The sequence below is a fragment of the Pan paniscus genome, chromosome 19 (assembly GCF_029289425.2).
Source record: "Pan paniscus chromosome 19, NHGRI_mPanPan1-v2.0_pri, whole genome shotgun sequence".
NCBI lineage: Eukaryota > Metazoa > Chordata > Mammalia > Primates > Hominidae > Pan > Pan paniscus.
The window spans coordinates 22302674-22327492 of record NC_073268.2 but is presented as its reverse complement, the minus strand read 5'-3'; the positions used below and the strand labels follow the sequence as shown (position 1 = coordinate 22327492).

General features: G+C 56.4%; 3 protein-coding genes across 9 annotated transcripts; 1 reads left to right on the top strand and 2 right to left on the bottom strand.

Annotated features, from left to right (window-relative positions):
* Window positions 1-476: 476 nt before the first annotated feature.
* On the top strand, window positions 477-9490 carry TUBG2 (tubulin gamma 2). Of its 2 annotated transcripts, XM_003813893.5 has the most exons (13): window positions 477-1459; window positions 1672-2031; window positions 2313-2425; window positions 2628-2795; window positions 3118-3186; window positions 3680-3706; window positions 5457-5536; window positions 5861-5987; window positions 7958-8044; window positions 8160-8309; window positions 8571-8723; window positions 8807-8968; window positions 9087-9490. In XM_003813893.5, exons 2-13 carry the CDS (start codon window positions 1983-1985, stop codon window positions 9282-9284), a joined length of 1383 nt encoding a protein of 460 aa, XP_003813941.1. In that variant the 5' UTR covers window positions 477-1459; window positions 1672-1982; the 3' UTR covers window positions 9285-9490. The 2 variants fall into 2 exon arrangements, with proteins under 2 accessions (XP_003813941.1, XP_063455102.1); XM_063599032.1 differs by having other exon boundaries at window positions 559-2031.
* A 907-nt stretch (window positions 9491-10397) lies between these two features.
* PLEKHH3 (pleckstrin homology, MyTH4 and FERM domain containing H3) lies at window positions 10398-19481 on the bottom strand. 6 transcript variants are annotated; one of them, XM_003813901.5, is made up of 13 exons: window positions 18872-19481; window positions 16828-16883; window positions 16408-16487; window positions 16117-16308; window positions 15873-16030; window positions 15650-15770; window positions 14560-14866; window positions 13825-14032; window positions 13468-13604; window positions 13047-13179; window positions 12392-12850; window positions 11904-12095; window positions 10398-10783 (listed from the first exon to the last, which is right to left on the bottom strand). In XM_003813901.5, the coding sequence occupies exons 1-13, from the start codon at window positions 19031-19033 to the stop codon at window positions 10607-10609; spliced, it is 2382 nt and encodes a 793-aa protein (XP_003813949.2). In that variant the 5' UTR covers window positions 19034-19481; the 3' UTR covers window positions 10398-10606. The 6 variants fall into 6 exon arrangements, with proteins under 6 accessions (XP_003813949.2, XP_034797707.2, XP_063455099.1 ...); XM_034941816.4 differs by having other exon boundaries at window positions 13477-13604; XM_063599029.1 differs by having other exon boundaries at window positions 14560-14686; window positions 18872-19463.
* A 1876-nt stretch (window positions 19482-21357) lies between these two features.
* On the bottom strand, window positions 21358-24491 carry CCR10 (C-C motif chemokine receptor 10). The gene is made up of 2 exons (XM_014342035.5): window positions 24240-24491; window positions 21358-23088 (listed from the first exon to the last, which is right to left on the bottom strand). The coding sequence occupies exons 1-2, from the start codon at window positions 24261-24263 to the stop codon at window positions 22024-22026; spliced, it is 1089 nt and encodes a 362-aa protein (XP_014197521.4). The 5' UTR covers window positions 24264-24491; the 3' UTR covers window positions 21358-22023.
* Window positions 24492-24819: the final 328 nt, after the last annotated feature.

Sequence of the window (24819 nt, the reverse complement as noted above, 5' to 3'; positions counted from 1 at the left end):
ATACAAAAAAATTAGCTGGGTGTGGTGGTGCACACCTGTAATCTCAGCTACTAGGGAGGCTGAGCCAGGAGAATCGCTTGAACCTGAGAGAGGCAGAGGTTGTAGTGAGCCGAGATCATGCCACTGCACTCCAACCTGGGCAACAGAGTGAGACTTTGTCTCAAAAAAAAAAAAAAAAAATCTTAAGTGGCATTTACAGTGTTTGTGATTCTAGATCAGGCTACGTTTCATTCCATAAAATAAATAGAATGAGTGTTCAGATGAGTCAAGCACAGGTTAGTTTTTATGGACAAAAAAGGGTAGAGAAAAATAGAAACAGAAGGAAAAAAAGCAGATTGGTCCTTTCAAAGTTACTTTTCTTGTAAAAGGACTTCCGTATCATGCCGGCTAACACTGGCTTGTTTGGGGTTTTGGCTCTTCCTACCCTCTCCTGATTCCTCTGAAGGTTTGATAAACAACTTAGTGTTGCTTAGTGACATGGAACTTTAGCGTGAGTGACTCCATTTTGGTTTGGTCTGTTGAGCCAAGCACAGGAGCTCAGTGCAAATCAATGGCCTCCTATAAAATTTATTTAACTGAACCCTTGTGCATTGCTGGTGGGAATTTAAAATGGTGCAGCTACCATGGAAAATCATATGGCGATTCCTCAGAACATTAAACACAATTACCATATGATCCAGCAATTCTACCTCTGGGTGTATATCCAAAATAATTGAAAGCAGGGACTCGAACAGATATTTGTACACTCACATTCAAAGCAGCAACATTCACAATAGCCAAAAGGTGGAAGCAACCCAAATGTCCATGGAGGGATGAATGGTTATGCAAAATGTGGTACATCTATACAATGGAATATTATTCAGTTGTAAAAAGGAAGGAAATTCTGACACATGCTACGAAATGGAAGGATCTTGAAGATATTATGTTAAGTGAAAGAAGCCAGACCCAAAAAGACAAATATTGTATAATTCCACTCATATCAGGTGCCTAGAGTAGTCAAGGGGAAGTTACTGTTTAATTGCGATAGAGTTTCAGTTTGGGAAGATGAGAAAGTTCTAGAAAAGAATGGTGGTGGTGGTTACAGAACAATGTGAGTGTACTTGGTGCCACAGAACTGTATGCAGTACTTACAAATGGTTACAATGGTAAATTTAGGCCAGGAGTGGTGGCTCATGCCTGTAATCCCAGCATTTTGGGAGGCCAAGGCAGGAGGATTGATTGAGGCCAGTAGTTTAAGACCATCTTGGGCAACACGGTGAGATCCCCATCTCTACAAAAATACATTTTAAAAATTTAAAAATTAGCTGGGCGTGGTAGCACACGCCTGTAGTCCCAGCTACTCGGGAGACTGAAGTGGGAGGATCACTTAAGCCAGAAGTTCAAGGCTACAGTGAGCTATGATCGCGCCACTGCACTCCAGCCTGGGCGACAGAGCGAGACCCTTCTAAAAAATAAAAAGGTAACATACATGTGTATGTACTGTAACACCATTAAAAAATAGAAATTTAAACGAAGAAAAGTTGGCTTCTAGCCCTTTGATCTAGCAAAGCTGACAGTGTCCTCACCTACCAATATAGGTAGATGACTCCTTACACGTGGACAAGCACATCCACCTGGCCGCTTCTCCCCTTTCCTCCCCTCCCCCGTTCCTTTCCTCCCCAACACATCCAGGTTCCGACTCTGCCACCCCCAACGAGTCTCACTGCGCAGGCGCGGAGCGGTGGGCAGGAGCGGGCGTGGCCTGACTCTGCGCCTGTGCGGAATTCCAGCTGCGACTGCTGAGGGAGAAAATGATGCCCAGGTTGGGCTCCCCGGCCCACCGGCCGAGGAGAGGCCTGCGCTGCACACGCGCAGACCGAGCATCCGCGTCAAGAGGCGAAGAGAGCGCGCGCTCCCCACGTCCTGCGCGCCTGGCTGCCAGGCATTCGTCTCAGCCGTGACTCTCGCCAGGCCGGGGCTGGCGCGCCCACGTCTGAAGAGCGATGCCCCGGGAGATCATCACCCTGCAGCTGGGCCAGTGCGGCAACCAGAGTGAGCAAGCGAGCGCCGGCCCCGCCGGTCTCTGGTTCTGCCCCTTCGGGTCCCACCCAAGTGCCTGGCTTCCACCAGTCCCCCTTTCCCTTCCATGAACCCCCTGCCCTGCTGCTCTGGATAACCCAGACCGAGAGCTGCGCCTCCAGCCCGGGGCTGGGGCAGCTACCAAACCCAGGCATCTTGGGTCCACCCTCTGATCGTGTCAGCCTCTGAGACTAAAACTGGGCTCCTCAGGCCTTAAGGCTCCAGCAGACCCGGGCATCTCCCCCCTCCCCCAGTTGGGTTCGAGTTCTGGAAACAGCTGTGCGCCGAGCATGGTATCAGCCCCGAGGGCATCGTGGAGGAGTTCGCCACCGAGGGCACTGACCGCAAGGACGTCTTTTTCTACCAGGTGCCCCCAGCGACTTGGCCGGGGGCGGCAGTGGCCCAAGGGGGCGGAAGGGAAGGGAGTGGCCTGGTACTGGGAACCCCGCTGGGCAGTAGGGCCAGGCGGCTGGCTTGAGGAGGGAGGGCCGGAGGGAGCCAGAGTTGGGAGGACTTCGGACTTGGGCCGCCCTAGCTGATTGGGCCCCCTCCTGGACTCCCCTTGACAGGCAGACGATGAGCACTACATCCCCCGGGCCGTGCTGCTGGACTTGGAACCCCGGGTGATCCACTCCATCCTCAACTCCCCCTATGCCAAGCTCTACAACCCAGAGAACATCTACCTGTCGGAACATGGAGGAGGAGCTGGCAACAACTGGGCCAGCGGATTCTCCCAGGTGTCCAGGCGACCATTCCAGAGACCTTTGATATTCCCATCCAGAGGCAAGGCAGGCTCAAGCTACTAGGAATTTGACCGGACTGACAGAATATAAGAGACAAAAGGATGCCCCGAACAAGAGGGACAGCCAGGGAGAGGTTTATGCAAATTTTGTGCAAATCATTTGCAATAGTAGCACTTCTGGGTTGAGGGCTACAGCCTAGGCTCTGCTTCAGGGTGGCAACAATATTCCAGGGTAGACAGAATTCTTGGTGCTGTGCTGAGAAAAGATGCTCTCTGGAACCTTTGGCCTGACCCTCCCTTTCCATATCTCTATACAGGGTGAGAAAATTCATGAAGACATCTTTGACATCATAGACCGAGAAGCAGATGGAAGTGACAGTTTGGAGGTGAAGTTATGGAGTGGGGGAAGGAATGGGCAGGGAGGCCGAAGAGTGCTGGGGAAAGGTCAGGAGGTGGCCTGGATAGGTAATATGAGGGGAGCAATTCAATTCAAAACCCGTTTATGGAGCATCAGATGTGGGATATTGAGGTGAATAAGATATAATCTTTGTTCTCAAGGAAGTCATAAATCTGAATGGCACCGGCCCCTTAGGCATGAGTCATTCAGCTGCTTCTCCAGCTCCAAACCTTCCCAAGGAGCCTCAGCCTGGATGCATAAGAGGAAGCTTTGAGACATTGGCGTTTTGGGAATGGAGAATGAACCAAGCCGAAGTCTCTCCCCCAGATCCTTGGAGACTGCCTCTCCATCTCTCCCCATGCTGGGTGCGATATGTTCCTGGCTTACAGCTCTTATAACCCATGTAATTTCCTAAGGGACTAGAGCAATAATAGTATGTTTTGTTAAAATATTTGACCTTTTGTCCTTGGTTTCTGAAACAGCTCCAGAACAGCTCCAGAGTGATAAAGGTGAAAGACAGTCTTTTGTTATTTATAACAAGCCCGTTTCTTTTAGTTTAATCTTTCATTTTATTTTAATTAGTTAATTTTACTAACCACTGTACTAAGGAGGAACAAGTGCCTTTCAACCAAACCTGAGCTTATGTTAAAGAGGCGATTTTTGGAAAGTCCCAGATAGCCACTGGATGGGGGGCTGGTTGCCAGGGGAACAAACCTGGTGCTCTGAGGGTTGGAATTTACAGGCCCACCCCTCACCTCTGGGGAAGGGAGAGGGGATGAAGATTGAGTAGAGCACCAATTGCCAATGATTTAATCGGTCATGCCTGTGTAATGAAGCCTCCATAAAAATCCAAAAGGACTGAGTTTGGGGGCTTCCAGGAAGGTGAACAAGAACACATCCACAGGCCAGGAGGGTGCAAACCCAACGCCACAGGGCAGCAACTCCTATGCGCCGGACCCTTCTAGAGCTTCCCCTCGGTATCTCTTCATCTGGCTGTTTATTTGTATCCTTTAAAATATCCTTTATAACAAATGGATGAACGTAAGTAAGTGTCTCCTTGAGTTCTGTGAGCTACTCTAACAAATTAATTGAACCCAAGGAGCAGTCCTGAGAACCTCGATTTATAGCCGGTTGGTCAGAGGCACAGATAAAACAACCTGAAGCTTGTGTTGGCATTGGAAGTGGGAGAGTCTTGTGGGACTGAGCCTTCACTCTGTGGGATCTGATGCTATCTTCAGGTACAGATACTCCTCAACTTACAATGGGTTTATCAGGATGTAAACACATCACAAATTGAAAATATTGACTAGGCACAGTGGCTCATGCCTGTAATCCCAGCACTTTGGGAGGCCGAAGCAGGTGGGTCATCCGAGCCCAGGAGTTCAAAACCAGCCTGGGCAACATGGTGAAACCCCATCTCTGCAAAATATACAAACATTATCCAGGCATGGTGGTACATGCCTATAGTCCTAGCTACTTGGAGGCTGAGATAGGAAGATGCCTTGAGCCCAGGAATTCAAGGCTGCAGTGAGCTATGATCACACCACTGCACTGCAGTCTGGGGGACTGAGTGAGATCCTGTCTCTAAAACCAAAACAAATTTGAGGCCAGGTGCGGTAGCTCATGCTTGTAATCCCAACACTTTGGCAGGCCGAGGCGGGCAGATCACTTGAGGTCAGGAGTTCAAGACCAGCCTGGCCAACATGGTGAAACCCCGTATCTACGAAAAATTAAAAAATTAGCCAGGCGTGGTGGTACATGCCCGTAGTCCCAGCTACTTGAGAGGCTGAGGCAGGAGAATGGCTCGAACCTAGGAGGTAGAGGTTGCAGTGAGCCAAGATCGGGCCATTGCACTACAGCCTGGGTGACAGAGCAAGACTCCGTCTCAAAAAAAAAAAAAAAAAAAATGAAAATACCGTAAGTAGAAATGCATCAGGTTATAACCCAATAAGCCCATCATGAAGTTGAAAAATTGTAAATTGAACCATTGTAATTCAGATGCTTCTTGATTTAAGATGGGATTATGTCCTGATAAACCCATCATAAAGCCAAAACATCTTAAATTAAACCATCCTAAGTCAGGGACAGTCTGTAGGTAGTCCAGAATTGAAGTGAATTAGTGGATACCCAGCTGGCATCTACTGTAGAATTGACTGCTTACCTGATGTGTGTGGTAAGACCCCACCCATCTGGTATCAGAATTGTGTTGTGAGAGTGTGGCAGGAGAAACTGAGTCTGTTTATTCCTGTATACACACAGGGCTTCGTGCTGTGTCACTCCATCGCTGGGGGTACGGGTTCTGGCCTGGGCTCCTACCTCCTGGAGCGACTGAATGACAGGCAAGCCTGTGTTTGGGGAGAGGGCATTAACCCTGGTTCCCTGGGTAATGTCATTGCTTTTTTCTCTTGAGCTAGAAAGTCTGCCACTACCCCTTTTGAGTCATAGGGACAGACCCACCCAAGGACCATGTTGGAAGCTATTTTGGGGGGTGGGGGTTTACCTGTGGAGGGAAGGGGATCTACAGAGTTTGAAGCTTTCAGGCTTATCCTTTTTGGCTCTGAAGACTCAGTTCTGCCCTCACCCCTTTTGTACAAAATGGCACATATGGGCAGTGATGGAGGGGTCCTTCCAGTTCACTATGCCACCATCCTCTTTTCTCTCAGGTACCCCAAGAAGCTAGTGCAGACTTATTCAGTGTTTCCCTACCAGGACGAGATGAGCGACGTAGTGGTTCAGCCCTACAATTCACTCCTGACACTCAAGAGGCTGACGCAGAACGCAGACTGTGTGGTGAGCAAAGAAAGAGTTGAGGGGCTGGGTGTGGTGGCTCATGCCTGTAGTTCTAGCACTTTGGGAGGCCTAGGCAGATGGATTGCTTGAGCTCAGGAGTTCAATACTAGCCTGGGCAACATGTGAAACCCTATCTCCACAGAAAATACAAAAATTAGAGCTGGGTGCGGTGGTTCACACCTGTAATCCCAGCACTTTGGGAGGCTGAGACGGGCGGATCACCTATGGTTGGGAGTTCGAGACCAGCCTGACCAACATGAAGAAACCCCATCTCTACTAAAAAAACAAAATTAGCCGGGTGTGGTGGCGCATGCCTGTAGTCCCAGCTACTCGGGAGGCTGAGGCAGGAGAGTTGCTTGAACCTGGGAGGTGGAGGTTGCAAGGAGCTGAGATTGCACCATTGCACTCCAGCTTGGGTGACAGAGTGAGACTCTGTCTCAAAAAAAAAAAAAATTAGCCAGTCCTGGTAGCATGTGCCTGTAGTCCCAGCTACTTGGAGGCTGAGGCAGGAGAATCACTTGAACCCGGGAGGCAAAGGTTGTGGTGAGTCAAGATCACACCATTGCACTCCAGCCTGGGTGACAGAGCGAGACTCTGCCTCAAAAAATAACATAAAAAAAAATTAGCCGGGCATGGTGGCATGTGCCTATAGTCCTAGCTACACGGGAGGCTGAGGTAGGGGGATTGCTTGAGCTCAGGAAGTCGAGGCTGCAGTGAGCCATGGTCACACCACTGCACTCCAGCTTGGGCAACGGAACAAGACCTTGTGTTTAAAAAAAAAAAAAAGGGTAGAGGACTTTGGTCTGTCTCCTCAGGCCAGTGAGTCTCATTCACCCCACCTTTCCTCAGCCCCTATACACACAGACAGAAGACCAACAAAGCCATACCTGTGGGCCAGATTAGGAAATAAGGTCCTGACCTCTAAGTTTCTTAGAATCCTTTTAGGCAGCAAAACTCTCAACAAAGTGAATATACCTTCCCCACACCACCACGTATCCTACCTTTGCCTACTTAATGCCCACTCATGCTTGTATTCTTAGCTCAAGGATAACTTTCTTAGCAAAACCCTTCCTGACTACTCAGTCAAGATCAGATTCCTATATGTGTATTTCAGGGAGTTAACTATACTTTTCTGTTTTATATTTAGTGTGCCTCCCTCCACGAGACTATAGGCCTAATGAAGGGAAAGATGGTGCCTGTTCCTCTCTGTGGTCTTCCCAGAGCCAGGCACAGTGTATGGCACATGTGGGTACTCACGTGTTTGTTTACTGCCCTGCGTAGTCCGAGAGTATCTCATGGTGCCCCAGAAACAGTACTTTTCTTTCTTTTTATTTTTTATTTATATTTATATATATATGTATATATATTATATATATATTTATACTTTTTTATTTATATTTTTTACAGAGATGGCATCTTGCTGTGTTGCTCAGGCTGGTGTCCAACTCCTGGCCTCGAGTGGTCCTCCCACCTTGGCCTTGGGATTACAGGCCTGAGCCACCATGCCCAGCAGTACTTTTATTTTATTTTATTTATTTTATTTTATTATTTTATTTTATTTTTGAGACGGAGTCTTGCTCTGTCCCCCAGGCTGGAATGCAGTGGCATGATCTCGGCTAACTGCAAACTCCGCCTCCCGGGTTCACGCCATTCTCCTGCCTCAGCCTCCGAATTAGCTGGGACTACAGGCGCCCGCCAACACGCCTGGCTAATTTTTTGTATTTTTAGTAGAGACGGGGTTTCACCGTGTTAGCCAAGATGGTCTCGATCTCCTGACCTTGTGATCCGCCCGTCTCGGCCTCCCAAAGTGCTGGGATTACAGACATGAGCCACCGCGCCTGGCCTCAGTACTTTTTTTTTTTTAAACAAACCTACTTCCTGGCTTTGGAGTTCAGCAGGGGCTAAGCCAATATCTTATTTCTATGCCCATTTTATCCTCAAGATGCTGTGATCCTCTTCTGTCCCCCCAGGTGGTGCTGGACAACACAGCCCTGAACCGGATTGCCACAGACCGCCTGCACATCCAGAACCCATCCTTCTCCCAGATCAACCAGCTGGTGGGCCCCCACTCCCGGACTCCTTTGGACTGGAAGCCCTCCTTGCTGGAGGGTCATCTGGGGAAGGAAGGTCCCACCCAGGCCGAGCGCCATGACATGGCACGCCTGTCCCCAGGTGTCCACCATCATGTCGGCCAGCACCACCACCCTGCGCTACCCCGGCTACATGAACAATGACCTCATCGGCCTCATCGCCTCGCTCATTCCCACCCCACGGCTCCACTTCCTCATGACCGGCTACACCCCGCTCACTACGGACCAGTCAGTAAGAGCAGCCTTCAGTGTCCCAGGCCAGGCTGGCCCTGGGCCCAGCAGGCCCTGCCCCAGCCTTTCTCTCTTCCCCACTGCCCCAGGAGCTGCCCTTTGCGGGCCCCAAGGCACTGCGCTCAGGGACTGGCACAGAGCGGGCGACTTTCTTGCTGACTTGCTCTCCACCCTCCCTCTGCCTTTGGCTTCTGCCAAAGAGAAGCCAAAGGGGGACTGTGCCCTGAGCGCCGGCCGGGTCCCTGTCTCACTGTCCCATCAGGTGGCCAGCGTGAGGAAGACCACGGTCCTGGATGTCATGAGGCGGCTGCTGCAGCCCAAGAACGTGATGGTGTCCACAGGCCGAGACCGCCAGACCAACCACTGCTACATCGCCATCCTCAACATCATCCAGGGAGAGGTGGACCCCACCCAGGTAGGGGAGGCCCCTTCATCCCGCACCCTGGACCCGCAGGGGTAGAGGAGAGGCCACCTCCACTGCTCCTGTGCCCACCCCAGGTCCACAAGAGCCTGCAGAGGATCCGGGAACGCAAGTTGGCCAACTTCATCCCGTGGGGCCCCGCCAGCATCCAGGTGGCCCTGTCGAGGAAGTCTCCCTACCTGCCCTCGGCCCACCGGGTCAGCGGGCTCATGATGGCCAACCACACCAGCATCTCCTCGGTGAGTCTAGGTTTCTATTCTTCTTAGAAGAGTCTGTTCCACTGGCCACCTTCATCATCTTCCCCAAGTTCACTTCTAACCCCCTGGCTTGCATTTTGGAGATTTTCATCTCTTTCAGCTCTTTGAAAGTTCCTGCCAGCAGTTTGACAAGCTGCGGAAGCGGGATGCCTTCCTCGAGCAGTTCCGTAAGGAGGACATGTTCAAGGACAACTTTGATGAGATGGACAGGTCTAGGGAGGTTGTTCAGGAGCTCATTGATGAGTACCATGCGGCCACCCAGCCAGACTACATTTCCTGGGGCACCCAGGAGCAGTGATTTCCCTCCCCACTACTCCTTCTCCTTCTGGATGGTAACCACAGCCTCGACCATGCCTGCTCCCTCTGACCCAGCTTCACCTCATGGACAACGCTTCTTGGTTCATCTCCAGCCCATGAGCTGGTCCTGCTTCCTCCCTTCCATGCCCTAACTCTTAATATGCTTGTTCAGCTCTAATAAAGTAATAAAGCTTGGTTGTCAGTATAGCCAGGGCTTGATCTGTGAATACGGGGGGGTGGTGAAGGGGTCCAGTTTCTAGGCATCTGACAGTAGGGTGGCCTTCACCTCCTCCAACGTCTTATCACTTAGTCCAAATCTTAGTGTGTTCACTGTTTCCACTGGCATCCCTCACCTTGAACTAGGCTGTTTAGTATTAATAGAGTCAGCCCTTGTCTCAAGATTACAGAGCTTTACTGAGGTTTGCTGTCTCCTCAGCGCCTAAGCTTTGCCCCAGTGAGGGTCAATGTTGCCCCAACCTCTTCCACTCAGGGCAGAGGAGGTGGGGTCTACTGAAGGAGGGCACACTACATTCTGAGCAGGCCAGGAGAGCCAAGGTTCCAGATTCCCAGTGCCCAGGGCCATGAGAGTTCCAGGAACTCAATCCAGTTCAACCCAACCTGATAAGTAGAAACAGAATTCAAGAGTAGGGCTGAGAACATCCTGAGTTACTTTTCTGTGCCAGAGAAATTCGTGGGTTTGTTATCTGCCCCAAGCTTCTCTCCATTCTAGGCCCAAAGCATTAGGCACACCAATGATGGGCCCAGAGCTGGACAACGAGTAAGAAATGGGCAGTGCCAGATCTGATGACTCACTGCCCTCCAGCCTCAGGGATTCCAGGAGGCCATCTGTATGCCACTCAGTGGAGAAGGGAGGGTGAGTAACTGCCAGCTTCCAATGAGGCCTGTTTGCCTGCTCCACCCACAAACCTGTGGCAGCACACTGGCCAGGAGGAGGTTAAGTCTGGAAGGTCAAGGAGGGGGAGGGTGAAGCACTGTGGTGTCCAGACTTCCCCCAGAGCCTGGTAAAAGCCCAGGGTGTGGGCGTCCCCAGAGGCGGGGCTCTGCGTTATGGGGTTCCAACTTGTCCCACTGAATAACACTCCCACAGGAAGGGTTTGTGTAAATAAGAAACTTTTTTTTTTTTCTTCTCTTCTACAAATAAATTAAGAAACAAACTAGAAAATTACCCACACCCATTGTAGCCCTTGGGTGTGGGATGTGCCCTGTCCCTGCAGGGCCAAAAGGGTCCATGTTTCCCTCAAATCTCAGAGCAGTCCTGGCCCAGGCTGCAGGCAGGAGGGAAGTCGTGACCTCTTGGCAGGCTCAGTCCTGCAGCTGCCCCAAGCAGCCAGACTGTCCCTGGGGCTCGTCCAGGCCTGGGCGCTGGCTGGGAGGGGAGGTGTCTGGCAGGTCTTGGCATGGAGGAGAAGAGCTGCTGCAGGGCCTCTCGGGGGAGGGGTTGGCCAAGTAGGCATTCACCAGCTGCATGATCTCTTCCACCTAAGAGAGGGCAGAGGTCAGTGTGCAACAGGGACTGCCAGGTTCTCTTCTTTTTCTCATCCTTTCTCCAGGCTCTAGGGCTCCAGCTTCCCCACCAGGGTCCTACGTGCTCTGGCCCTGCAACCTTTCCTTCCTTATCACCACTCTCTCCTTCATTTCTTTTTTTTTTTTTTGAGACAGAGTCTCGCTGTGTCCCCCAGGTTGGAGTGCAGTGGCGCGATCTCAGCTCACTGCAAGCTCCGCCTCCTGGGTTCACACCATTCTCCTGCCTCAGCCTCCTGAGTAGCTGGGACTACAGGCGCCTGCCAACACGCCCGGCTAATTTTTTGTATTTTTAGTAGAAACGGGGTTTCACCGTGTTAGCCAAGATGGTCTCGATCTCCTGACCTCATGATCCGCCCGTCTCGGCCTCCCAAAGTGCTGGGATTACAGGCGTGAGCCACCGCGGCCGGCCTCTCTCTTTCATTTCTATGTGCCAGTTATACTTGGTTCTTTCTGCTCTTCTAACATTATTTTTGTTGTTGTTGTTGTTGTTGAGATGGAGTCTTGCTCTGTTGCCAGGCTGAAGTGCCTCGGCTCACTGCAACCTCCGCCTGCCGGGTTCAAGCAATTCTCCTACCTCAGCTTCCCGAGTAGCTGGGACTATAGGTGTGCGCCACCAGCCCCAGCTAATTTGTATTTTTAGTAGAGTTGGGGTTTCGCCATGTTGGTCAGGATGGTCTCGATCTCCTGACCTCGTGATCTGCCCGCCTCGGCCTCCCAAAGTGCTGGGATTACAGGCATGAGCCACTGCACCCGGCCGCCTTGCAATTCTTTCTACCTGGAATGCTGTTCTCCCAGGTCTTCCCTGGCTAGCTTAAATGGCACCCTTTTTGAGAACCCTTCCCTGGCTTCCTGTCACATCACTCTTTCCTTTGTAGCATTTCTCACTGTCTTCATAGCCTGGGATTCCTTGTTTATTGTCTGACTCCACTCTAGTGTAAGCTCCTTCAGCTTGTCTGTGATCACTGCTGGATCCCCAGTGCTTAGAGCTCTACCTGGCCCAGGTTTGGTGTTCTGTAAATGCTTCCTGACATCGCTTCCCTTCTCTCCTCCTCCCACAACTCCTCTTCTCACTCACCTGGGGGCTCTGCAGGAGGAGCTGGCTCTCTCCCACCCTCAAGGCCAGGGTGTGGGGGCCCATTAGCTGGCAGGCGGCCACATGGCCATAGCTGACACTGTGGATGGGCTCTGTCTCCCCTGGCCGGGAGAGGGACATGGCCTTGGCTCCCAAGCCCAGGCACAGCTTCTGTGGAGCACCCCCACCAGGCTCCTGCAGACAGAGAGGCAGAGTCAGGGTGGAAGGAGGAGCCCAGCGTTATTTTTGGTAGGGGGAGATGGGTGTCTGTGAGCAGGAGTATCCTGATCCCCCTATGATTCACAGCACGTGTGTGGAGGGGGCTGAGGCTCCAGGGATGTGAGGGCCCAAGGGCTAGTGACTCCTGGGGTTTGAGATGGGTAGCTGTTCTGGATGTGGGGAATTACGTGACCCTCCGTGGGACCTGTGGCTCTGGGGCAAAGGTGTGGGGCTTGGGCCGCCAGAGTCCCCTTCTCCCTTCTCCCCCTCACCGTGCTCAGCTCCAGAACGTCATACCGAGCAGCGCCGAACCCCGGACACTGCGCCGCCAGGGCCAGGTAGGCGGCCATGGCCTCAGCTCGGCCCATGCCCCGTAGCCGCTTCCAGCCGCCCAGCACGGCAGCTGCCGTGCCGGCGCCGCCTCCTCCCTCGCGGGCAATGCTTCCCGCAGTGCGGCCGGCCCCGCCGCGCCGGGCCCGCTCCGCCCGCCTCTTGGCCAGGCCCGGGCTCCAGAGCGCCCCGGCCAGCAGGGCAGCGGAAGGGGGCGGCCTGGGGGTCGGGCGGGGCGGGTCTTCGCGCGGCGGGGCCGGGGGCGGGAGCAGGCGGTCCAGGCGGGGCAGGGGCACCCGCGGAGAGAAGTCCCGATGCAGGCTCTGTAGGCGCAGCGCCGCCAGGGCGCGCAGCGTGTCGTCGGGTGGGGGCGGCCGGCCCCGCAGCAGCAGAGCGTGAGCCTGCAGGGGAGGCACCCGGCGTCAGTGTACGAGCGGCGGCGGAACCGTCGCGAAAACGCCTCGCGGAATCTGAGCATGTCTAGGTTCCAGTCAAGCCTCCCGCGGGGCTGCCATAGTGATGAAATGAGACGGCCTAGAAAACCAGGGGTTCAGGCTTGGGGGTCTGTTTGGAGGCGTGAACGCCGGAGAGCCTCACCTGCTCAAAGAGGAAAGGCAGTTCGTGACCGTCTGGGGACAGCCCCTCAGGGTGCAGAGGTCCGTGAAGACGCAGACATAGTCTCCACCCGGAGTCGGGCGAGTCCTCCAACCCAGCTTCCTCCGCGGCCAAGCTGCAGAAGAGGAGCGGACGAAGCGCTAGGGAGAAGCCGGACCCCTACGGCGAGGGCAGCTTGGGGTGGGGGCGGGGCCATGTGTTTGGGGCGGGGCCTGGGCGGAGCCGACAGCGGAGGTGATGCTGCAGTCGGACTGCAAACCTGCGGCGGGCAGGTCCGTCTGTAAACCAGCGAACGCCACAGCGCAGGGCCAGGGGCAAGCGCTGGATAATGTCCGCTTAGAGACTGACCTCAGCTGAGAAGTGGATGGGCTAATAGAGAGCAGGGCTGGGGCTGGACATTTACTTCTCAAACCTGGTGAGCACGTCGGCCACGAGGGTCCCCCCAGCCAGGGCTCGCTCCTGGGCCCCTCGCTGCTCGTACAGCGCGAATGCGTTGCGGCTCCGGGCCAAGCCCAGCCGCCCCACCAGCTCTCGAGCCACCTAGAAGAGGAGGGTGAGGGGAGACCACTCAGAGGTCTTGCCAGGATTCTGGGAGGGGTTGATTCAATTGGAAGGGGTCTCTTAGTCCTGTCACCACCACTCCCTCCCTTACCAAAATAATCTAGACTCGGGGCAAACCTAGGGTCCAGGAAGCGGGAGAGACAGGCGTGAGAAGCTAGCAGGGTGGGTTGGAGGTCATGGGGCCTTTCTCTGGCCTCACCTCCCCCGCCGTGGTGTGGGAGTCGATGGCCACAGCACAGGCACCAGCCCCCGGACAGTGCACGGTACACAGCAGCTCCTGCCGTTGGCTCAACGCGGAAATCTCCGCCAGCGAGGGCACCAGCTCTCTGCCGCGCGTCCGGCCCAGCGCTTTCCGGATGAAGCGCGCATATTCCGCCAGTTCCGAGTCCGGGAGTGCCTGCTCGGTCCTGGGTTAGGAGGAACCCAGGGATCAAAACTCCAAGGGCTTTCTTCTCCCCCTCCCTCTTGCCTGCTTCTCTTATAGTTTATTTTATCTAGCCGATTTCCTCCCCGCCCCAACTCAAGTTCTTTGAAGGCTCTTCTAAATCTCTCCCCAGTGCTTTGCATAGAGCTGAATTACTTTTCAAGTCCCCTGGCAGCTTTCTCCCAACTGCCTCCACCACTTCCAAAAGTCTTCGTGATCTTCCTTCGGCCTGAAATCGAAATCCAGCCACTTTACTACATTTTCCTAAGCCCTGGCGCTGGCCTGCATCAGCTGGAGGAAAAGCAGCCTTTTCATAACTTCTCAGCCCAAGGGGGGCGTTTTATTGTAATTCATCCGCTCACAACTGCGATAGGATGTTGTATCTCCCACAAAGGCACTGTATGTATTACTCGGTTCTTTACCTACCAAGTCTTTTGCAAAAGACCTTTCATTCTCTCCCAGCCCGGTAGCTCCTCGCCTAGGCCGTAACCCCCGCCTCGCCCCTCTCACCTCTCCAAGTGCCCCAGGAGGTGCCCCCGCACAGCTCCCCCAGGTCGGAAGGTGCAGCTCATGCAGGTGAGGAGTTGCCAGTACCGCAGGGCCGCAGGGTCTTGGGTAGCCGGGAGCCCGGGGGGACCTGCAGGGCCCGAGGTCTGCTTAGCCAGCTGCAGGAAGAGTTCATCCCGGAGCGCGGGCAAGTCCCGGCAGGTTTGGAGCACACCCTGCATCAAGGGCCCGGGGCGCCGCGCCCCCTCCAGCGCCTGCAGCGCCAAGAACAGCCGCACCGCCTCCTCGCGCAGGGGTGCATAGCCCGGACCTGTGGGAGGGTGGGGGCGGAGGGACGGTTTGGAGAGGGGACACAGAGCTGCGCCCTGGGAGGAAGGCATGAACCAGGGGAAGGTCAGAGGGAATATAAGGGGATGGGGTGGCAGGGAGGGGAGGGTACGAACGACAGGAAGAGTGAAGGGAAAGCAGTGGTCCCACGGAGCCAGACTCTCAACCTCTGCCTCCCAGGAATCCCCTTCCCAATCCCACTAAGCCTGGATTTGGACTTAGGGAGACGGACGGCCGGGAAGGGCTGTAGATTCACACCCCAGATTCTGTAACTCCATACTGAGGCTCACAACCATAGGTCAGAAAACAGGCTGGACTAGGAGTCAGAAAACCGGGGTTCCTCTCCCAGCACCCTTTAATCCTCTAACTTTAGGACCTGGGCCAGTCACTACACCGTTTAGGGAGAAGTACAGTTGGATGAGGCCAGCACGTTCTACAAAAGTGGTAGCTTTTCTACCACTTGTAAAGGTAATATGGCATAGTCTCAAGAGGATAATGAAAAAATAGGGGAGTGTACAAACTCCTGAAGGAACATCAGTAGTCAGAATGAGACCCATAGAGAAGGTGGCCAAAGGGGGCCCTTTTGTGTGTGCTGGCTTCCTCTCCTCCACCCTGGCCAGCTTCCAGTTTCACCTTCATCCTTCGAAAAGTGAGGAGCTGGCAGGTCCATGAAGGATGCTTAGATCCCTGCCAGTTAAGGGATTCAGATTCTTACCTCTGAACCACCCCATCCCATCCAGGGGATTTGGGCCATGGGACCACTCACCTGGGGCGCTGACTCCATAGGGCAGGGGCAGGAGTGGGGCATACAAGGCTCCACTAGTGTGTCTCAGAATCGGGTTCCTCAGGTAAATGAGGGCAACGGCCTCTGGGTCCCCGCAACTTTCCTAGGGGGCCAGGGAGAGGGTCACCTTGATGGGGAAGGGAGTTCCTCACAACCCCAGAAAGCTTTGGGGTCCACCACTCTCCTGGCTCTCCCTGGTGTGTACCTGTATGTCCCTGAGCAGTAGCTGGGTGGGGGTCTCCAGGGGTGCCTTGGAGGCGATCACTTCCCGCAATGCCACCCCCCAGCGCTCAGCCTCTGCCTGGCGTGGGGAGCAGAGGCGGACACTGTGTTTCCGACCAGACACAGTCACTGACCACAGACCTGGGGAAAAGAGAGGCCAGGGAGGGCCATTAGGGTCTGCCGGGGCCCCTGCCTAGGAAGGTAGGAGAGTCCCCAGGAGGTCTCACCTGTCTCCTTACGCCTGCGCTCTGGGCCGGTCACCGAGCACAGGCTGGTGAGCACGAGGCTCCCGAGACGCCGCGCCCCTTTCCCGCTGCTGCTGAACTGATCCAGGGAGTCCCGCGTGAGCACAAACCAGGCTCGGCGCGGGGGCAGCCAGGGCCGCGCCCCTCCTCCGCGGGGCTCCCGGTACAGCCAACCTGGGGGCCGGAGAGGGAGGGAAGGGACATCAGTAGAGACATTAATCCCTAGGGGGTTGGGATTGGGGGCCTCCAGAGTGCACTGAGGGGGGTCTCTACCTTTCACAACGATGTCCGGGTCGTCCTCCGGCAGCCCTTTCTCCGGGATGAGGCTCCAAGTCTCCTCCCAGCTCTGCAGCCTGGGCCAGAGGGGAGGGAGGGTTGGGCCTCCACTCTGCCTCTAGGGGGCTCCTCTGTAGGGGCTCCCCAGACCGCACGGGTGTCTGCTCCCAAGCTGGGCACCCCTCCCCCAGGCTGTGGGAACCGCTGGGCCATTCTGACCTCGAACCAGAAATAGCCCCGACCCCCCTCTTTCTCCCCGCGCCCCCAGCCGGACCGCCCCCCGGGACCCCAGCCAAACCACAGCGTCCGGCATAGGGCCTCTCCCTTATTGCACAACCGCTAGGGGAGACAGAGAGGATGGGGGTCCCGGGAACATGCTGGGGTCGCCAGACTATGGGACGTAGGGGCGTAGCTCACCTGTTGGAGACAGGCCCGCTCCTCACTGGCTGAGTCAGCGTCACTTCCAGGGGACCCTGGGGAGACAGGCGGGGAAGCCCTCAGGGTCAGAGCCCTTCCTGCGCAAGGTTCGTGCCTTCTGCCCTCAGGACAGGGCTGCTCAGGGGATTGAGGAAGGAGTCACAGAGTGGGGTCGTGACTAGGGTGGAGCATGCTGGAGCCGCTGGGCTCGCCCCTCCCGCCGGTCTCAACAGGACAAGCTCTTCAGAACAGCAGGAGCTAAGGAGCCAAGGCTCCTCTCAGTTACCCTTTGAAAATACAATCAGGGGTAGGGTAGGGTGGAAAGAGCACTGGGCAGAGAGTCAGGAGACCTGGGTTCCAATTCCCGCCCCACCACTAACTCACTGTGGAACCTTGGGCAAGTCTCTTCCCGTCTCCGGGCCTTAGTTTCCCCATCTTTGAAACAGGAGAGGTGAGCTCGTTCTGCCAGGCTCCAAGGCACCCTCTCCTCCTCATTTTCCCTTCTTCCACACTGCCTCCCTGGCCAAGGCAGGACAGGTGGTAGGCACAGAGGTGAATGAAGGGCAGAGGGACCCTTTCAGTATAGGGCTTTCTCCAAAAGCGTCTTACATTCTCCCATAGACACTCCTGAGACTCAACGGTGAGCAGAGACCCTGCCCCTTTGCTGGGGCTTAAAAAGGGCGGGCCAGACTGAGGAATGGCACACCCTCTGGAGGCAGGTGTAGTTCAGGGTTTTGCCCTCCCCCTCCCCCTCCTCCTCCCTTCCCCCTGTCCTGGAACTTCAACTGTAGACTGGGGTCTGAGAGAGGCCACAAACCCAACCCGGAGGCCAGTCAGGCGGGAACCGTGCCATCCTCATATTGCTCCCAGACTGCTAGAGCCAAGAGGGGGAGGTGGGGGAGGGGGCCAGGGACACCTGTCCCCAGGCTCAGGGAAGGGGGGAGTTGAGGTGGAGCATGAGGGAGGCAATGGCCTGGTAAAGCCGACCCTGCCCAAGCTGGAAGCTTGGGGACGCCTGGGTCCTGCGCCCTTCCTACGTGAACCTCCACCTATTTTCTGGAAGGTCTGAGTGGGGCTGTCAGCCACACCACATGTGGCAGGTACTGACCACCCTCTTAGGCTAACTCCCCTAATCGCAGTGCCCTGCTTCCCTCCCTCCCCCCCCTCTATATTTATCCACCCTCCGCCTCCGCCAGGTGCTGGCGCCGGCCCCGGCGGCGCAGCCCGCCCCACCCGGGCACCGAGCCACTGGGCCTGCTGGGGACCCCTGCGCGGGGGATGGGAGCCTGACCCGGGCCACAGCACACGGGAGTCTGGCCGCCAGTGTGCAGGAGGGATGGGGGAGGAGACGTCAAGGGATGGAGGTCTCCCACACCAATCGTGCCTCCGTTTCCCCACGGGGAGATTCGACAAAACCAGGCAGCAGCCCAGTGTCCCTCACCATCCATCCCCTCAGGGGTTTCCCAGGAGCCTCACCCGGGAAAGCCGAGAGTTCTGTCCTGAGTGGCAGGGTAATGAGGAGGGGTCCTCAAAGAGCTCCCACCTCCCTCTCCGTGGGGTCCCCGCCACAGACCCCAATCCTGGGATGACTTCTCCCCCTCGTCCAGGTCTCCGCAGCGGGAGCTCTCGCATCTGGCCTCCGCACTTGCGAACTGGGAGCGGAGGGGGACCCAGGCGTTCGAGCCGCCCAGCCGGCCTCGCCACATTCCTCGGCGCTGGCGGAGGCGGAAGGAGACGGGATGGGACGCGGGCCCAGCGAGGAAGGGAGAGGCAGGGCCAGGTCGGGCCACGCGTGACGCCTCCCCTGCCTCAGGGCCCCCAGCAGGTGGACAGCGCCCAGCCTGCAGCGGGAGGCCCACAGGCACATCCCGAGTAGGGCTGCTACTCCGAGAGCTCCCGGGGGCTTTGGCCCCCAGGCAAAAAACTCTCCCTCATCCCTAGTTCGCCAAGCGCGCAGCGTGTGGCTGGAGGCTGGAGCGAATCAGCGTGACGGCCGGTTACAGCGAGAGTGATTGAGACGAGGCTCCGAACCCCCGGGACTTACCCTCCCGCCGCCCGCTGGACTCGGGGTCCGCAGCTCAAAGGTTTCCTCGTCCTCGTCCTCGTCCCCGTCCCCGCTAAGCTCGCCGTCCCCGTAGTCCCGGTGCAGAAGAGTGAAGCCTCGACGGCAGCAGAGAAGCCACCATAGTCCCCCGGGGAGAGGCATCCGGGCGAGGAGCTGGGGATGGGGGCGCGGGCAGCCGCGGCCGAGCAGCAGGGGGTCGGAGGAACTGGCGGGGCTCCGACCCGAGCAGGGGAAAGATGAGGTGGGAGGAGCAGAAGGGAGAAGAGGACAGGGAGGAGGCAGTGTCCTGGGCTGGGGTGCAAGGGGACGCTAGCCAGACGCTGAGGGGGGCTCAGTGTCTGGGCCCCCGGAGGGGGGAGGGGGAAAAGCGTCCAGGGCCCCGGGAGAGGAGGGAGCAATGTCCGGAGCTGGGAAGTAGTGTCCGTTGGAGTGTCCAGCCCTGTGGGGGGGCAGTGTCCGGTGCAGCGTCCGAGGTGGGCAGTTGTCCAAGCTCCAGGGAGGGTCGTGTCCGGTAGGGCGTCCGGTGGCCGGGGCCCGGGCCGCGCGCGCTGCGCTCCCTGCAGCCCCGGGACTGGCGCGCTGGGGGCGCGAGCACAGAGCTGGGACCCCGCCCCCCCGGCCCCCTCCCTCCCGGGGGGCCCCCCTTCTCTCTTCTTTCTCTCCTCCCTTCTTTACTAGGCAGGGTCCAGGTTTCGTCACAGTCTCCTCTGTCCAATCCCTGTGCCTGGCGCCGGGCGCGGCTACCAATCAGACGGCTGAAACCGCGTTGGGTTGCATCATGTGCCCCTGGCTTGGTGACAGCGGGGAGGGGCGGGGAAACAGGGAAGGAGGGGACGAGGCTATGTTAGCCACGCCCCAGTCTCTGAGGTCGGATGCGGGGTGCTAGTGACGTCACGGAAGCCCGCCTTCAGGCTCTTGTTTTAACTCTTGGCTCACCAACCAATTAAAAACCCTGTTGAGGAGTTTTGGCACAGGACAGAGGAAAACCCAACTGCCGCTCTCTGAACCCCTGTCTCGTCTCAGGGTCCCTGAGAAAGGGAAACGCCTTGGCTACTAAGAGGATGTCCAGACCTGCGAGGACACAGCTCTGGAGGTGGCCCTCCACGTCTGGGGAGAAGGAGTCCAGTTTCTCCAGTTTCTCGGTCTGATTCAGCTCTCCCCCACCCTTTTTTTTTTCTTCCAGACAGGGTCTCGCTGTCTTGCCCAGGCTGGGGTGCGGTGGAGCCATTATAGCTTACTACAGCCTCGAACTCCTCGGCTCAAGGGATCCTCCCACCTCAGCCTCTCCAGGAGCTGGGACTACAGGCGTACACCACCATGCCTGGCTAATTTTTTAAATTTATTTTTTGTAGAAATGGAGTCTCACTATGTTGCCCAGGCTGGTCTTTAACTCCTGGGCTCAAGCGATCCTCCCAGCTTGGCTTCCCAAAGTGCTGGGATTACAGGTATGAGCCACTGCACTCGGCCTCACCTCCTTTTCGAGGTGAAGGAGTTGAGGCAGGCACTCTGGGAAGGTGCAGACCTAGGCCGGAAATAAAATCGAATATAGAGCTCACAGCTCACCGAACTCAGCTGGGGAGACTGACTTGGATTCTAAGGAATTCTGTGGTCTCCGAATACAGTGGAGGCCTCTTAGGGCTAATATCCTGCGGCTCTGTATAGGAAGGGGTTAACTCAGGCGCTAGGCGGCCGGGGCGGGGCCGCGGCCTCCGCGGGCGCGCGCGCGCGTTGCTGACTCAGCGGCGATTCCAGAGATCTCGGATGGAGGGTTCCAGGTCGGTCCCCAGTGGCTGGCGTGTGGGACCCTTTGAGGATCGGCGCCGTCTCCGGGCCTTCCCTGGATCCTGGCCCCTAGAGGCCGTGGGGGACCCCTTTTCGCCGCTGCTGCGGGAGGCTCTGAGGACTGCTAGCCTGGGCAGGGCTGGGCTGGGCGGGGAGGGGCGGGGAAGGGCGGGACGGGCGGGGCCGTCAGGCCAGCACCTCCCTTGAGACCTCCTCGCCACGCCCCGCCCTTCTCGACCCTAGACTCCAGGCTGGAGCGGTGGGGACAGCTTTGCTGACCGATATTAAACCGCGAGAACTGTCGCACGTGAACACCATCCTGCCCGTTGTGATTGTGTAAAACAAAGACCAGGAATCAATGCGAGCGTGTCTAGGAGGCCATCTCGGCCGTGGCCTCTCTCCAGATGAGAGTGGCCTGTACTGAGAGATTACCTAGGAATGGAGATACCACAACCATCTTCCAGGTCTGGATCCCAGGCCCTTGCCTGCAGAGAAGTTTTTTCCCATATCCAACCTCTCTCTTTCCGGCCAGCTCAGTGCATTTCCTCTGACCCAGTCCCCAGAGAAGATGGAGAACAGCAAATATCCCTCACCCCCACCACACCCATGATAACTACTCTGGAAATTTGCAGATTGCAATCCCTCCTAGGTTTTTCTTCAAGGTGGAAAAACTTCAACTCAAATTTTACAATTAATTTTTTCATTTTTTCTTTCCATCACAGACACTAGGAAGGGATTGTAAAGTGGTAATGGAATCCAAACGCCCACCAAAAACGGGAATCCCCTGCCCCTCCCCCTCCCCCCACACCACGCAAAGGCCCACAGCGTCCCCGACAGTCTGAACATTCCAATAGCGGGAACTCAGTATTTGCTAAGGCAGCCATTACTGGAGAGCGCTCTGGTTGTTAGAAAGCTCTTCCTTACAGTATTGCAAGAGGAACCACCGCCCCTCCTTGCCTGGCAGCTTTCCCACCTCACCTCTGTTGGCTGAGGCCAGGTGACGGTGGAGGGGGTGTCAGTGGCTACAGCTTTAGCAGACTCAGCAGCCCCCCACCCCCACCCAGGCCCTCAGCGTCTTCCACTCAGAGAGCCAAGCGCGGGGCAGGGCGGGGGGGGGGGGGCGGGGGCGGGGTGTTAACCCACCGGTTCTGCCCTGCCACAAATCACTTCCAAGTCGGTGACTCAAAAATAGTAACAGTTGTTGGGTTGCATCTCATTTCCATGTTATCAATTTAATGTGGCAAGGCACAGAGGTAGTCCCTTTAGGTCCCTGCCTCTTTCTCAGTGTTCCCCCACCTACTCCCCTTTCCCACGACCCTCAGCCTGCCCCCTCCTCTAGATTCGCAGCCCTAGTTGTCCCAGGAGAGACTGTGGGTCTCCGTGGGAGCTGAGCAGGAAGAAAGGCGGGGCCGGCGGGGGCAGCCGCGGCGGGGTTGAGGCCCTGAGGGGCAGCTCCCACCCCGTAGCAGCCTCCGCAGGTCCTGGCGGAAGCGCAGGCCCAGGAAGGCGTAGAGCACGGGATTGAGGCCACAGCGGGCGAGGGCCAAGCCGCTGGTCACCAGCAGTGCGACATCCTTGCGTTTGCTGGCAGGGCAGCTCCGCTCGCGCGCAGCCAGTAGATCGGCCGTATCCAGCAGCAGGGCGAGGCTGTAGGGCAGCTGCAGCACCACGAAGGCCGCCACCAGAGCCACCACGACGCGCAGCGCACGCCGGCGCTCGGGCCCCCTGGCGGCCAGCAGCGTGCGGCCCAGAAGCGCGTAACAGGCTACCATGACGCCCAGCGGCAGCGCGAAGCCCAGGGCCACCTGCGCCACGGCGCTCGCCCCCTTCACCGTCTGCGTGAGGCCCTCGGGGAAGATGAGGCGACAGCGTCGTTGGCCTTCCCGCTGCCCATCCTGGCTGAAGAGGAGCGCAGGCAGCGCCAGGAGCAGTGACAGCAGCCACACGATGACGGAGACCAAGTGTGCGCGGCCGGGAGTGGAGGGCCGCGGCCCGGCTGGGAGCGCTCGCGCGATGGCCACGTAGCGGTCGGCGCTGATACAGGCCAGGAAGAGGAAGCCGGCGTGGAAGGAGGCCGAGTAGAGGCCAGAGATGGTGCGGCAGGTGGCACTTCCCAGACTCCAGCCCTGAAGAGCCCCTGCTGCCGCGAAAGGCAGAGTCAGGGCCAGCAAGAGGTCGGCCAGGGCCAGCTGGAGCAGGTGGGCAGAGGTGGGCGAGCGCGCTGCGCGTCGGGCTGCCAGGTGGGTGGCCAGGACCAGGCCATTGCCGGCCAGACCCAGCGCAGCCACGGTCAGGGAGACACTGGGTTGGAAGGCCCGGCTGAAGGCCTGGACATCGGCCTTGTAGCAAAGCTCCGGCAGTGGCTCAGCTGAGTATGCGTCCTCTTCATCCCCAGAGTAATGGCCCCAGGAAACCTGGGAGGGTCAAATGAGAGGCGGGATCTTATGAGACACATCTGACCACACAACTCCCCCGCCCACACTTGCCTTCCAAGCTGAGAGCTCCTGTGTGGCCAGATGTAACAGTACACGGGGAGACATAAGCTCTTCTCCAGACTCTTCCTAGCACACCTTCAGCTCTGCTTCCAGCTTCCTGGGTGACCTTGAGCAAGGCACTTGCTCTTTCTAGACCTCAGTTACCTAACCTGTAATGTTGAGATTATAAATCCTGACCAGCCCACCTCTCAAGGTTTGCTGTGAAGATGGCAATATGGAAAATAATGGATGGGGAGAACCTGTGTTCTCCAAAGGCCATAATACAAAGTTTGTATTATTATTATTATTTATTATTATTATTATTGGAGACAGAGTCTTGCTCTGTCGCCCAGGCTGGAGTGCAGTGGCACGATCTCGGCTCACTGCAACCTCCGCCTCCGGGTTCAAGAGATTCTCCTGCCTCAGCCTCCCGAGTAGCTGGGACTACAGGCGCCCACCACCATGCCCAGCTAATTTTTGTATTTTTAGTAGAGATGGGGTTTCACCATGTTGGCCAGGCTGGTCTCGAACTCCTGACCTCAGGTGATCCGCCCACCTTGGCCTCCCAAAGTACTGGGATTACAGGCCTGAGCTACCGCGCCCAGCCCAAAGTTTGTATTATTAATAAATCCTACAGCTTCAGTTCCCTTTGCAGCGCCCTCTCCTGGAAGGATGCCCATATGCAGGCTTTGCCTCAGACCTGAGCCCTGGACTTCAACCTCCGTCTGGAGTGGGTTTCTGTTTCTCTTCTTTCCCTTCCATACCCACCTTCCCTGTACCTCCAATACCAGCACACTGAACCACTCATGCCAAGGGGGTCTCCAGGGTTGGGACTCAGGTTTTCAGGGCCCAGGTGGGACCCTGGACCTCTAGGTTCAACCCGCCTTTCCCCTCAGCCCTAGTCCCTGTCCCACAACCCCAGCCTCACACCACCAGCCCATTTATCTGGAGGACCCCTAGTCTGAGACAGCGCCAAGAATCCCGAATAAGCCATAGGATGGCAGAGGCCCATTGCCAGGTGGGGAATCCCATTCCTTCCCTGTCTCCTCCCTCTCTGTAACCCTTCTCCCCCTCCCTGCCCCCACTCCCACCTGCTCTGTGGCCTCCGTCCCCATCTCTGGCTACACAGGTTTCTGAGGTATAGCCACAGGGGGTAGAAGTTAAACTACTAGCGGGACAGGAAGGAAGAGGCGGGGAGAGGGGCCGAGAGGGAGGTGGGGATTAGGGTCTACGGGGTCACTTTCCCATTCCACCTCCTCCAAAAGACTTCACTCTCTTGTGCAGGATCTGGATTTTACGAAAAAAAAAAAAAAAAGAAGAAGAAGAAAGGAAGGAAAGAGGAAAGAAAGAAATAAAGAAAGAAAAAAGAATGAACGAAAGAAAGAAATAATAATTTACTGTCTTTGTCAGTGAAGAAAGAACGGGCTTCGGAATATAATCATTTGCTGTGTGATATTGACTAAGTTTCTTGACCTCTCTGAGCCTGAGGTTTTTCATCTGCAAAGTGGAGTAGGGCAAAAATGCTAAATTCACAGTGCCCAGCACCACTCCTAGAGCATAATTTGCCTTCCGAAAATGTTAAGATTCTTTTACTTACCCTTCATTCCATTTCCAGGCACCCCTCCCCCAAACCACCTCCCTTTTCTTGAAATTTTCAGGATGCTTCTGGCC